This window comes from Manacus candei, unplaced genomic scaffold (genome assembly GCF_025592945.1).
Source record: "Manacus candei isolate 608988 ecotype Guabito, Panama unplaced genomic scaffold, ASM2559294v1 h1tg000042l, whole genome shotgun sequence".
Taxonomy (NCBI): domain Eukaryota; kingdom Metazoa; phylum Chordata; class Aves; order Passeriformes; family Pipridae; genus Manacus; species Manacus candei.
The window spans coordinates 3,069,646-3,083,897 of NW_026138090.1; the positions used below are offsets into that span (position 1 = coordinate 3,069,646).

Genomic DNA, 14,252 nt, shown 5'->3' on the forward strand with positions numbered 1-14,252 from the left:
TGAAGACTTAGGGGGAGAATAACATATTTATTTGTATGGTATATGGGGTTTTATGCATTGCTCTGGTTATTGAATCAATTATACAAAGATAAGTAGTAGCACTATTTAGGAAGGTTTTCAAGACATAAATAGCAATGGGAAATTCATCAAAACTGAAAGTGTTTACTGTGAAAAGTCTATTTAAAATTCATTTTTGTGAGATTGCAAAATAGTTTCCTGGAGAAATTATGGGAAGTCTGATTCTGAGAAATCTATGGATAGGCAAGATAAAACATTGGAAGAATTACATGTGGAAGCATAATGCAGTCCTTCCTGGCAGAGGAGCATAGCTGAATGTTCCTGCCTTTAACAGTTTTACAGTTCTATTAAAACTGCTTTCCTAGATATACAAGATAACACTTTCCCCCAGTATTTTTACTTTACTAGCTCATTTTCCGCTCAGAAGGAAAAGACTGTATGAATCACCTTAACTTTTTGCTCTCATTTCGGAAGTACAGGTGTTACACATCTGTTCTGTATCTCCCTTCATTGATTTTACGTTAGTTAATCATCAGACAAAAATAAAGAAGAAGAATAATTAACTAGCATAACAATCTCTTACCGTAGATATTTTCCTTTCTCTGGTGAGGCTGCCCAGGCAATGTGAAACAGGAGCTGTAATTCTTTATCAGGGCACTTTGTGTTTTTACACTGTTAGTCTGTGCAAAACAAGTTGCCGTGCAAGCGGCGAACGTGGGGCAGGTTGGGAGGTGGTTGTGAGATACCTCTCAAATGGTCTTTGAGCTTGAGCTTTCTGAGCATGGATTCCCCCACACAAAGTGTGTTCTTCATTCTCATTGCTTGTGCTCATTAAGTGCTGCCATTTATTTTTGTGTGTCTGCACAAATATATGGCTTTATTACTAAAGTGGTTTGTTTATCTTTGCTGCTGCTGCATTTATTTTAGCACTCATCTAAACAATTAATTAGGGAAACACTTGAGTGCCGAATACACTTCTTCAGATACCACTCAGTTGGGTTTTTTTATTTATTTCCAGGAGCATCAAGCATTTAAAAAAGCCCATCTTTTGCATTTTTTTCTAACCATGCCTTTTTCCCTCTTGTTTGAAGTTTCCACAGCAGAGTACATTGCTTTGAAAGATCACGGGCCCTGTTGAGAGTTCAAAGCCCAGTAAAGATGATGCTTAAAGTTCAAAGGCTCTGTGGAGTTGCATCTTCATCTGCATAAAATTGTTTCAACCAACTAGAAAGATAGAAAAGTTGCCAGGAATTTCCTGAATTTCTTTTTTTATTATTATTATAAAGAAAGCTTAATTGGGGAACAAGTGTGTCACTGCTAACAAGTTCAAGGAAAGCGAAGCTCCTTAGATGAAACACTGCTTGAAGGTGTACAGAGTGTAGGAAAGATTTGACATGTGCTGTGACCCTGTGAGAGTGAAGCTGTGAATGCCTGGAAATCAATGTGAGATGTGTAAAGGTTCATGATGTTGAAGTCAAGAAAGAGTTGAAAGTGTTTGCATCTCAGGCAGAGGGATTCAGACAATGGATTTAGACGCAAGTTTTAAAGATGGGGAAGAGTATTTCTAAGAAAAAACAAGTCAAATAGTTGAAAATTAGCTCCATGAAAATAGTGTGTATGTTGTAGCAAATCACGACTACGAGTGGAGGCTTTGCCACTTCTTCCACTGGCAGAGAATGGAGCCTCTGATTAGGTGGCTTGGCCAAAAGCAGCAAAATACAGGGTTTGGGGGTGTTGGGGGAAATAAGTACTTGTTGATTCAAGTTCAGGGCACTTTGAGGCAATATTTAACCTAGAATTTCTCCCCACGCTACTTAAGCATCCCTTAAGCCATCTCAAATGCCTTGTATTGATTTCTTCCATCTCCTATAAGCTAACTTTTGGAGGAAGCATGCCAGACTGTAGTGAGGTAGATGGAAACAATGCTGGCAAGGATTGCTCTGCTGTTACTCACATCACTACAATTGCAGTGTCTTTTTACCTCAATTTTTATTTTTTTTCATGATTTCTTCAGAGTATTCCTTTGAGCTCAGAACATTTTATTCTTTCTATTTTACAGGGAAAAGCTAGGGCATAGGGAGATGAAAGGCCAAATTGTTCAAAAGCATTTAGGCAGTGAAAGATTCAGATGGGCATTGAACATTATTTTCAGAAGAACTTCAACACTCTATTCCTAGAAATGAGTGATCCAAGGTCAGATTTTAGATTGTTTTGCAAAAATAATATTCACTTCTTCCAAATCCAGTTAAATGTTGAAACCACTCCATATACCATGTTCTTACCAAATGTCTGGGTAAAAGCTATGGTTGGGGTTTTGTTATTGTTTTCTAAATGAGTTAAGTGTCAGCAACAGCAATCGTTCCACTCTGTGCCTTCTTTTATAACTCCTACTCTCTGGACCTCTTCCTCTTTTGTCTCTTTATACTGCTAGTTCTGGCTTTTCCTATGCTGTCCTTAGAAGACACAAGCTCAAAAGTTTAGAGCTGTCAGAGGGATTTAAACAAAACTTCATGTCAGATACAACAGGACTGGATAAACTATAACTTATAAAATGCATCATGTTATCATGAACTCATAAATGTGTTGGTATCTTTCTAAAAACAAGGTATAACACAAGACATTTTTATTGTCTTGTGTGCCTGTGGCAACAAGGAACATGCTGGAATGTTCCTGGAATCACCATTGAATCATAGAATGGTTTGGGTTGGAAGGGACCTTAAAGATCGTCCAGTTCCACCTGCCTACCAGGGGCAGGGACACCTTCCACTAGACCAGGTTGCTCAAAGCCCCATCCAACCTGGCCTTGAACACTTCCAGAGATGGGGCATCCACAGCTTCTCCAGGCAACCTGTGCCAGTGCCTCACCACCCTCACAGGGAAGAATTTTTTCCTAATACCTGACAGAAACCTGCCCTCTTTCAGTTTGAAGCCATTCCCCCTTTTCCCATCACTACAGGCCCTTGTCAAAGTCCCTCTCCAGCCATCTCCAGGCCCCCTTTATGTACTAGAAGGTGCTAAAAGATCTCTGATTCTGTTTCTTTAGAAAACAAAAAAAGATTAACTCCTGTGTTCTTGCTACAAAAAACTCATCTTGTGTGTGAAATTTGCTAGTGAGTGAGAGCTGGTTCCCAACTGATGAGTACAACAATAAAACAGTAATTTAACTGATGTTGTCTGCTAAAGTTAAATAAGCTTGCAATATATTTCTGTGAAAGTTAAGCTATGTTAGCAGGGATGTCATGGAGAGGTTACTTAAATTCCTTCATTGCCATTTCACAGAATCACAGGCTGGCTGAGGTTGGAAGGAACCTCTGGGATTCATCCTATCCAACCCCTGCTCAAAGCAGGATCACCTGCACCAGGTTTCTCAGGGCTGTGTCCAGGCAGGATTTTAATATCTACAGGGATGGAGAGTCCACAAACCTGTGTGGGCAAACCATGCCAGGATTTGATCACCGTTAAAATAAAAATGTTTTTCCTTATTTTTAAGTTGAATTTCCTGTATTTTAATTTGCGTCCATGGCCTCTTGTCCTGTCATTGAGCACCACTGAGAAACCTCTATCTTCTTTACTTCCTCTCCATCAGGCATTTTTAGACACTGATAATATCCCTCTGAGCGTTTTCTTCTCCAGAGTGAACAGTCCTAGCTCTCTCAGTCTCTCTTCAGATGAGAGATGCTCCAACCTCTTCCTCATCTTCGTGGCTGTTCACTGGACATCCTCCAGTATGTCCACATCCCTCTGCTGGGGAGCCCAGAAAAAGATCCAGCCCCCCAGATATGTCTCAGCAGAGGGCAAGGATCACCTCCATTGACCTGCTGGCAGTGCTCTGCCTGATGCAGCCCAGGATGCCATTGGCATTTAACCAGTGAAAATAATTTGCTATACAGAACACTGGTTTTTCATAGTGACAGTGAAAGTTTATAAATCACAATTAACTCTCAAAAATTTGAGGATTTTGAAGGGATAATTTTGTGGTAAAGCTATTCTATTGTGAGTATTTTTCACTACAGAGTTGCGTCCTATTTGAACTAGGACTTGAGTGGCTTCTCAGGAGTCACAGCGCAATTAGAGGTTTCATCAGAGCAGTGATCTGGTAGTCTTATCAGGAAAAGCCAGTCTTCAGTGATCTTTGTCAAGCATTCAGGTGAAAGAAGAAATAGAAGGAAATCCAGGACTATAAGATATATGTGCTGGGAAGTTTGATTTGCTACTAGTGAATGCCAGAGTTGGAGACCATAGGGCTTTTGAAATGTCATTAGGGAAAGATGTGTCCCTGCCTATGTTAATTTATGTAAACATGATCTTTGTAGAGTCTTTTTGAATTGAAATAGAGTGTCACAGCAGTTTTCTGCTGTAAGAATGGATTAATAAGGGAGGACATCTTAATTTTGTGTTTCCATTTTTTTTTAGCATCTGTTCTCTGAACCCTCTTTCTCTACTACATCCAAATATATAATTAGCAGATGGTCAAATTTAGGGGTTAACTTGCACAGAGGGCATGTTAATTCACTTTAAAGCCAGGAAGCTCAAATCAGTAATCGTTACCTGGCCAAGGAAAAGGGAAACAATGACCATCTGCTAGGAAGCAAAGAGTAAGAATTTGTGTGAGGGAACAAGAAAGTGAATTAAAGATTAAGGAGAATTAATGCAAGAACAAGAAGAAAAAGAAGGGAAAGAAGAAAAGAAAAGGTAAAGAGGAAAGGAGGAGCAGGCAGCACAAGAAATAAGTAGTTTTTTTGTATTTTCATTTTTTGTAGTTTTACTTAGATGTCTCCCCAGTTTCAAGATTTTGTTGTGATATGATGTATATATCTAGTGACAGGCCAGGTATAAAACTATTTCCAAATAAAAAAAAAATCTCTTGTATTTTGCGTATATTCTTTTCTATATTTTACAAGTGGGAAGTGCAGTGACTTCCCATGGGAGACCTCTCACAGAGCTAAAGGCTGGAATGCCATGTCCCCACCCTCTCCCCCTGCTGTGCTACTTACTTGAGAATTTCTTTTCCAAAAGCTCTGACAAGCAGGTTTTTTTGTAAGCCATATGGACTGATGTATAAGATCCCAATTATTCTCCACCCCTGAGATCTAGAAATGGGAACGGACCAAACCTGGACTCAACAAGAGGCACTGAGCAGCCGCTTTGATTTTCTCACTGGTGTTGGTTGACTGACAGCCATTCATCTCATAGGGCTGGGAAAGCAGTGACTCTCCCTAGGGATTTACACTGGGGGTGAGTGCTTGGAGGGGCTGGCAAAGGAGGAACGTCCCAGGCCAGGCCAGTGGTGTTTCCATCAACCAGCAGATCAGGGTGTTGATGCAGTGCTGATGTGCAGGTCCAATGGCACCGACTGCTCAGCTCTATCTTCACAGCATTTTCTGAGTTTGTCTTGGAATGTCTCTCATCCACTAGTCAGCCTAGACCAATAAAGCTCAGCTTCCATCCCATCACACAGTGATGGTTTCTTTAGGGACAGATTAGTTAGTAATGACATAAAATTGCCTTGATGCTGTAAACCTGATTTATGCGTATTTATTTACCCTGCCACCAGGTATAGAATCTAATTCTGCATTTACTTTTTTTTTCCTCCTTTATCACCATCTAGTGCAAGTATCATATGATTATTGCCAAGCTGCAGATGTGGAAGTTGGCCCCTTCCTTCAGAAGTAAAGCAGAGAGTACCAGAATTCTGGCCATTCGCTTTCCATTTATTACACAGTCAGCAGGAGAACTCAGGAATTTGCAAAAGCTGCCATTGTCCTATATGAAAAAACGTACATTGAAATTCTTCAGATACGTGTACAGCTATTAGCCATTTAAAACAGTTTAATATAAGTGACTTATTTCACAGAGCAAGAAAAGTAGATTCTGGCAATTTTGCCCTTGATATCTTTTCTATCTGTGTCACACTTTAGTAAAAATTTACATAATAATGGGTAGGGAAGTGTTGTGGCACACTAACCGGTGCATATTAGTTCTTAGTCGCTTTCCCAAAAGGCTTGAAAATGCAGCAGATCTAATCTAGGTCAAAAAAAAAAAAAAAAGAAAAAAAAAACCACTTCCATTTTGTAGGCAGAGGACATTTATAGAGAGCATTTGTATTCACAAGGGTACGGGAATGACAGAGTGTGACTCCTCCAAAAGAGCTCCCCGGTGCAGCTGAAGGCTGACAGCAAACTAGGACTTGTGGCCAATTAACAGAAAGGCCGTCATAACTTGCAAGGCATGGAGAGAAAAAATTGAGCTCCATGGGATCATTTTTCACTGGCCATTTACAGGGCTGTTACCAGCCTGGAGCATTTGGGCTTCGATGCCAGTGGGGCAACGGGGGCAGTCTGGGGCTGGGGCACTGCCACCCTGCATTTTACAGCCAGGAGGGAAAACAGAGCACGGGGTGGAATTTGGCACGTCCCAGTTGTGAATCCTTCTCACATGTGAGTCCCTGCCTACATTCAGCTAATGTATTAATATTAGAAGTGGCACTGCTATAATATGTGCTGTCATTAGAGTGGCAATGAGGTTTCCTGGCTGGTGACAGGACTGGTAATACGGTTTCCATCAGGGTGCCAATTATATCAAACTATTAGCAAACCTGAGCTAATTGGGAGGTGGCATCATTAAAGGTTGATTTCTGCAGTATTCGGCAATTCTATCAGGGATTGCTTCGGGAGAGAATCGTTGCCATTGTGCTCTCCAGTGACTCCACATACAATAGGGCATGAGGATGGTGCAGGTAGGAATCAAAATGCATCCCTGTCTTAGCAACCTTCTTTTTCTGTTCAGCAGAATTTTAAAAACAGTTGGATTTTTATTTCTGGAATCCTTTGTCAGAAATGGCTGTATTTGCTATTCAGGCAGTTCACGTTTTTCTCTGTTTTTTTTATGGAATCCGCCAACAAAAATCTCTTAATACTTGAAACACCTCTCCTAATACTAGAGTGGTGTCTTCAATGGAGGTTAGCTAGTTGCACACTAACTGTAACACAGAAAAACTGCCAGGCAAGGCTCCCATTGCACTGCACCAAATGTAACAAATGTGAAAAATCTCATTGCCCAACCACGCACCTGAACTCCTTGTTGCAATAGGTCTTCTCAGTGGCTTTAGTGGAAAAGAATTTTTAATGTCTTCACTGTCTTTTGGAAAAAGACATTACAGGTCGTGGTGGGTTTGGTTGCAAATCACACTGTTCAGGCAGCTGTTTGTGATTTACAGAGCAGTGTTAATGTTTAACTTTTGGTGGTGGAGGAGCGAATGTGGAAATCTGGAGAGGAACATTTGGAGGGGAAAAAAAATAACAAGAAAAAGAAATCCTCCTTAACTTAAACTAGCTTGAACTCTACTGGATTGACAAGAAGCTACTGTCCCCATTGAGATTCCAGGCTTGTATGAAGCCAGCACCTGTTCTGCTTGCAAATGCACACACAAAAGTGAGCTTCATTCACAGAAAGAAAGAAACATAGCGGGACTTCACTCATTTAGCCTTCCAGGGCCTTCAGTCCCTTGATCTGTCAGCCCCTTAGAATTCAAACGCAGCCTTTAAAGGAATTTTCAATTCACAACATGATGACTTTGTTGATGTCCTGAATGTGAATGTATTTTGAATTGAATTTGTCTGCCAGGATTCCATTACTTGCTAAAAGAATACAGAGTTCAATCATCAGATAATCATTATAGCTGTTTTGAAGTGTTTATTTTATTAGTCTAGAAGGTAAAGCAAATTTCATACTTTTAAGTTGTTGCAGGCTTTGCAGGCTCCCTGATAAGCTCTTGTATTTCTATACCCCATGGTTAGGGTTCAGATACTGGCAGCAGGTGATAATATGCACAATGCAGAGAGATCCAAACTGACAAATTTTGACAGTTGAAAACTATAGAAACTAATAAATCAGACCAACAAATATGAGGGGGTTTTTCCTCCTGTCTCTTTTCTCTTTTAATTCCCAAAAGTTAAATTTTCAGGCCAGAGAAAACTGCAGAATATTTTTCTTCAAGCAAATTAAAACCTCAGAGCATCTTGCAGAACAATGTGTTTTAATTCCTGTCCACATCGAAGGGTTATTTTCTCGTGTTGATGCATGTGTGTAATTCCTGGTAACTTTAACTTAGGAATTGTATAGTCAGTTTATAGAGCTGTGAGAGACTTTTTCACACCCGAAGCAAGATGGAGGTTGCTGTATTCATTCAAGCATGAAATCCTGGCTGAGAGATTAAGCCTCTTACACAGATCCCAGTGCCGTTAAATGCCAATGAGGACCGTGTAAGCCACATCTCCGAGTGGAGGAGAGCTTCCCTTTGTTAGTTGTTCAAAATTAGAAATGTAAACAGCTCTCATGGAGTAATTAGTCTGTGTTTGAATTGTGAGAAAGTGATAAAAATAATGACATGGCGGAGCTCCTAGCGATGTCACGCAGCTGTATCTTACAGCCTAACAAAGACATGACTGCTCTGCTGGGAGGTAAATGTGGGCCATAGAGCAGAAGTCACACGGGAGGAGAAGTCCCATTGCATAAGGTCACTAACAGCTCTTTGAAAAAATCCCTCTTGCTAACAGGAGGAACGGCATTTTTTGAAGTTTCATGGTGAAAACTGCGATTTGTCATAATTCCACAACGCACACGTGTCCTCCAAAAACCCAGGTTCTCTGTCAGCAGAAATTCATGGCTGCAGTGGTGTGAGAGCCCTCACCACTTGCTCTTCTTTTTCCCATCCCTAACTCCTAAATGACTGCTTTAGTGAACCTGTGGCTTCGTGGTCCCCCTGTAATCCGTCGCTGCCATCTTTGACGGTGACTCACATAAAGCTGTTTCTAGCTATACACAAGGTGTTTTGCCCGTGTCACTGTCTTGCTAAACAGGTTTCTGTGGAAATTAAATAAAAAAAAATCACCACCACTGGTGCTAATTGGTGCCTTTGGCAGGCTGAGCAAGGGCTTGTGAATTGAATGTGTCATGGAGAATTGAATGTGTCAACTCTCTCCCAATGGCTGGGACCTTGAGGTCTTTTTCTGGCACTAAATTTCCTTTGAAAAAAAGATAAAGGGGGGGGGTGGGGAGGGCAGGAAGAGAGAGAGAGAAAAAAACCAAGCTGAAATAAAAGATCTTTTCCCTTTTTTTTTTATGAGGTGTTGAAGTTGAGCATTGTAGTGTCCACACTGAAGTGTTTGCTTGTCAGATGCCTTGAGAAGTAGGGCTGTTTTCTGCTGTTGTTTCTCAGGCATCCCATTTGTTGCCATTAGATGCTGAGCAGCACGGAGTGGCAGGTTTTATTCAGTCTGTTCAAGCATCTGGCAGGATAGCCATGAAGTTGTTGCCGATGTCCTTAAGGGACTGTAGGGATCTGCATGATTCATTCAGTATTTTTTTCAAGGTACAAAGAAGAAATGTCTTACGCTGTAGTAAATACTGTTCCAAGTAGAGCACAACCAGCTTAGCAGAGCGCAGGAGATTTGCTGCTTTGGAGGCACTGACTGGCAGCACAAGCTCCCGTGCCTTTGGGCAAGAATACACTAACCCACGTGGAGTTAAACTGGGCTGTATTTCAGGCTGCTGAGGATTGGCAGAACCATGTCCACAAACCAATTCACATTTTAAGTTGCCCTGACTAGGAGGGGAGAAGGTTATCACTGCCAGGCTTTGAGTTATTTGGGTGTCAGAAAAGCCTCATTGTGGTTCAAGCTGCTGTCGAGTTTGTTGGTGATGAAGCCAAGATTATGTGTGCAGGAGGCTGGAGAGGGGAGGGTTGCATTTTTTTTGTTTTTATTTCAGTAGGAAACGTACTTTTTCTTTTCCAGTTGGGCCATTTGTTTGTCTTTGGCAATATTACGTTTACTTTGGGAAAATGGAGGGAGGAAGGTCTTTCAGCAGGGGACAGCTACTAGTCCTAAAGCACAGATTAGCCATATCCTTTTACACAGGTATCTTCCCTTCCAATATTTCTTCAGAAAAGACTGAATTTGGTACTTTCTCTTATGTACTGAGCCAAAGAGATTTTACACTGAAGGTATCTTCAATGCAGTTTACATAACATGGCAGCAAGAAACTCTGGAAAGTCCATAGGCTGAGAGATAGCATTTCCTTGGGGACCACATGCTCTGTTGCCTTTTCTGTTCTTCTGTGTTTTCTTATTTTCGAGTCCAGCCCTGACCTCTGCAGCAGATTCAGGTGTCCACAATAAGGTGTCCATACTCTCCTCAAACCACAGTAAACTGGGTCTTGTTGTGGGTTTGATTTTTTTTTTTAAGAAGTTACAACACAAATGTGTCCAGAGAAAAATTTTTATCCATGTGCATTTTCAGAAGTGTCAGTCTGTGAGCTTAGAAGTCTTCATTTTTGTCAAGGTCCGATAACCTGCCTGAAACACCTGCATATTTCCCATTAAGCTACTGTTTTCTTCCAGCCCTCATTCACAGACACATTTTTCTATCCTGAGCTATTACTTCCCAAAAATGACCGGTTAAAGGGTATTTCACAGCATATTCATCTTTCAAGTGCAGTTCTTTCAAGTAGTGCCAAGAATGATAAACCAATAGATTTCAAACTTCTCCTTATCAGAATGAACCCACAGAGCTGAAATCTAAAATGAAACTCTTCGGGCCCATGGAAAAGGACATGGCAATTGCAAACTTGTGATTACAGCTTGATATTTTCCCCTCTGAATTCTCTCTCCTGGTTAAAAAGCTATATATTAAAAATCTAATAAATGAAGAAATAATAGAAGATAGACTTTGGGACTAGCTAGCAGGATAGAAAAATGCTGCAGTGTTGTCTCAAAGTTGCACTATTAAATGTCACAAACTCGGATTTGTTTCCTATTTTTCTATTTTTCCTATTTTCATTCTGGAGAAAAATAATTCAATTTTTCAGAATTTTCCAGTGAAATAAAAGGTTTACAAACACTCACAAGAAGCACAAACAGGCTGTGGCTGTTTGTGCCACATCCTTGAGAACAGTGTTCCACTTACTGAAATAATTATTAAACCATCTCCATCATAAAGTGTGAAATTTTAAAGAAGCTGTTGGCAGTATGAAAAATGTTTCTCTCAGCTGTGTTATGTCTGCATTACCTGCCTGCCCATGTGTTGTAGTGCCTGCAAGTGATTTTCTGTGTCAGGGATAAACTCGCTGTATTCCAGCTGGGAATACATGGTCACCTTTGCTTGTTATGGAGGTAATGATTGTTGCTGGTCTGGCTGCAGAGCTGGAGGGAGGATTCCCAGTGCCATGCAGGGATTGAGCCAAGCAAGAGGCAGCAGAGGGGCCATTCTGGATTCAGCCCTTCCGTCCAAGGACCACCTCTACACAGTCACAATGTTTGCTGTGTTCTGCTGTGCACGCCCTCTCCTTGTCTCCTTTGCCATTATGAGGATGCTGCATGGCTGAGCACAAGTGGGCATGTCAGATGGGCTGGGATGCTTCACCTTGGCCAACATAAGGGAGCTGATGCAAACATCATCTTTGCTCCCTGCCTAAAGCACAGATTATTTTATCTGTGTCATGCTCCAAGGGAATACCAAGGCTCGTGAGCCCAGGTTTCTTTTATTTGCTGATTGGTTTTGACATTTCTCTGGAGTTGTAACAAACCTCTGACTGTGCTTAAGAGAACAAGGTTGCTTTCGGATTCATCAGTAAAACCTGCATCATCTTGTGTGATGCGAAGTTGGTTTTTACTTCAGGAGCCACTTCTACCTCCCAGCCGGCATTCCCCAGCATGTTTTCCCTCTCCCCATAGTAGCTGGGTCACCAAACACCACATCTGCATCCACAAGCTCTATAGGAGCTTTGGATTCTCTCCTTACTGTGGTTCCAAAGCAGGGACTGCCCATATCCGTGGGACAAGGGCTGGATTCAGCCCCACCGTATTTCCCCTGTGGATAGAATAGCAACCAATTATTCCCTAAGGATATTCCTGCATCACTGATTTACTGTGCTAGATGGGAGCTTTCCCAGCATGAATTCTCCTTATGTCTGTACCTGCAATCTTGTGTTATGGACATAAGTGTGGCAAGTGGTGCTCTCAAAGTGGTTTCCCTCCCGCTGAAAATAAAGCTGAAGTCACAAGCTGGGATGTTGTGTTGAACATCTCACTGGCAACAAGGACCTCCCTCTGTAAATTCTCTGCATGAACCCTGTGCACGCCCAGGATTAGGGCTGGGACATTACGGATTGCAGCGAGGCAAATCCTGGTCCCTGTTGTTTGTCCCATGCCTGTCGCATTATAGCTCTTCCCTTGGGGATCTACCTGTGAGCCCTGACCTCGCCCTGGGGGTGGTGTTGAGCTGCCTGGGTTGTGTGTGTTGCCACAAAAGCTACTTAACATGTTTGCAGTGGAGAAAGTGGCAGCAACCCGTCCCACAGACCACCCAGTTGTACCGTGCTGTCAAAGGGAAAACCACAGGATTAAGGCAACTAAACCCACCCTCTTTACTGAAGATTAGGCAGATGCAGGGTGAGCAGAGCCTCCCTTTACACTGTCAACCATCAGCAGCCTCCATTATCCCACCATGGTGAATTCTCCTGTAGCTTATTTTTCATTCTTGCAACTGAGATGAGTGTCCTACCTCCGGTCCTGCCTGGTTTCAAAAAGGAGGGGAACCAACCTTAGCTCTTTTATGTAAGGCCCTTTAAATAAGGTCCTGCTTTAACCTGATTTTCTGCCTGGGATGCAACAATGAATTCCTGCTGCTTGAGCTTGCCATGTTGCTTATATTCAAAGTATAATGGGGAGCCTTCAGAAAAATATAACCTTATTTACACTGTACAAAGCCAATTGGATTTTGGTTAACAATTTCTAAGTGATTACAGTTCACTAACAATGTAGGTGTGCTATAGATGCAATGCACAGGAGGGGACTTTTTATTTTAAACCAAACAGGCTTTCTTTTATTCATGTCATTCAGGCAGCCTCGGGATAATTCACATTTCCAGCTTTCATATTGTGTTGTTCAACCACTGTTTTTTCTCCCTGCCTATTGTACTCTTACAAATCGTACTCACTAATTTCTGAAAGCTTTTCATTTCTCTCTATAGGTTGTTGTTTCGTAACATTTTATACAAGAAAAGCTGCTCTTGAGGCACAGAATGCACTGCACAATATTAAAACTTTACCTGGGGTGAGTACATTTATTTTTTGATCTTAATTATTTTACTGCCAGAAAAATAGCCCTTTTACTCTCGGTACTGCTTGGTGCCCCAAATGACCTTGATCTCTGCAAGGAGGGTGGCAAACCTGATGGTCTGTCCTGTACCAGTGCCAGTCCTGTAGCAATGGCATCATTTCCACGGGCAGCTGCTCTTCTGTAGAAAGTCCCTTGGCTGGAAATAGTGCTGATACCTGCTGACTAAAGGCAGTGACCAAAGTGCAATGTAGATTCATTTCTAATTTTTATTTATTTAAGGGGGAGGGAGGGAGAGAGAGGGGGAAAAATACGGCAGAAAAACACTACGCCAACAGGACTTCAAGTTTCAAAAGGGAGAGAGGAGCAAAAGACAAGAAACAGCCAGCTTTGTTAAATGCAGCCTTTATCCACATGGTTTCTAAGCAACTTGAAAGCATCAGTGTGGTGGCTGCCCATCTCAGGATGTTGTGGTGCCACATTGCTGCTTGCACAGTGTCATCCTGTTCCCTGCCACCACCTCTCCTCACCACCTGCTCCCACTGATAACTCACACCAGCACTCAAAACAGTCACGATTGTGTTGTACAAAGTGTTCCTTGCGTTTTCCTATGGCAGTTTATATTTAAATTGCAGGGCTAGAGAGAAGTATATCACTGGTAATTGCATGTCTTAACTCTGAAATTTTCTTGTTCCACACTTTTCATTTTTCCTGCTGAACACAGCCAAATATTTTGAGGATAGAAAAGAAAAAAAGATAAAGGATGGAGGTTTATTCCCTCTTGATGTAGGAGAAATGTTGAAGTATATGTTTGAAGTGTCTGGTTACAGACATGAAAATAAATAAATACACTATATAAATGAAGAGAGCATTGACTGGACTGAGAGTTATATGGCCAATATCTGCTTTAAGTTCCTATGTGCTATATGTGAAATTGGACACTATATGTTTGAAAAATTCACATCTGGCCAGCTCACTTTATGCAACTCCTGTTAGGAAAGCCACCTTATCTGTCATGGAAATAACCAGCCTAGAGAAGTACGTGGGACAGTTACCTGTGAATCCTGCTAATTCACCAAGGCAAAATGGAAGTCCTCTGTCATTTTCAGGTGTAAATGCC

At 41.5% G+C, this 14,252-nt stretch overlaps 1 protein-coding gene across 15 annotated transcripts in view; it reads left to right on the top strand.

The window, feature by feature from the left end:
- Positions 1–14,252, top strand: part of CELF2 (CUGBP Elav-like family member 2) — a 455,290-nt gene that overhangs the window by 340,640 nt on the left and 100,398 nt on the right. For all 15 annotated transcript variants that reach the window (XM_051795196.1, XM_051795186.1, XM_051795182.1 and 12 more), the window contains one exon: positions 13,047–13,129. In XM_051795196.1, the coding sequence (XP_051651156.1) occupies positions 13,047–13,129 (83 nt within the window). The remainder of the gene's footprint in view (positions 1–13,046; positions 13,130–14,252) is intronic.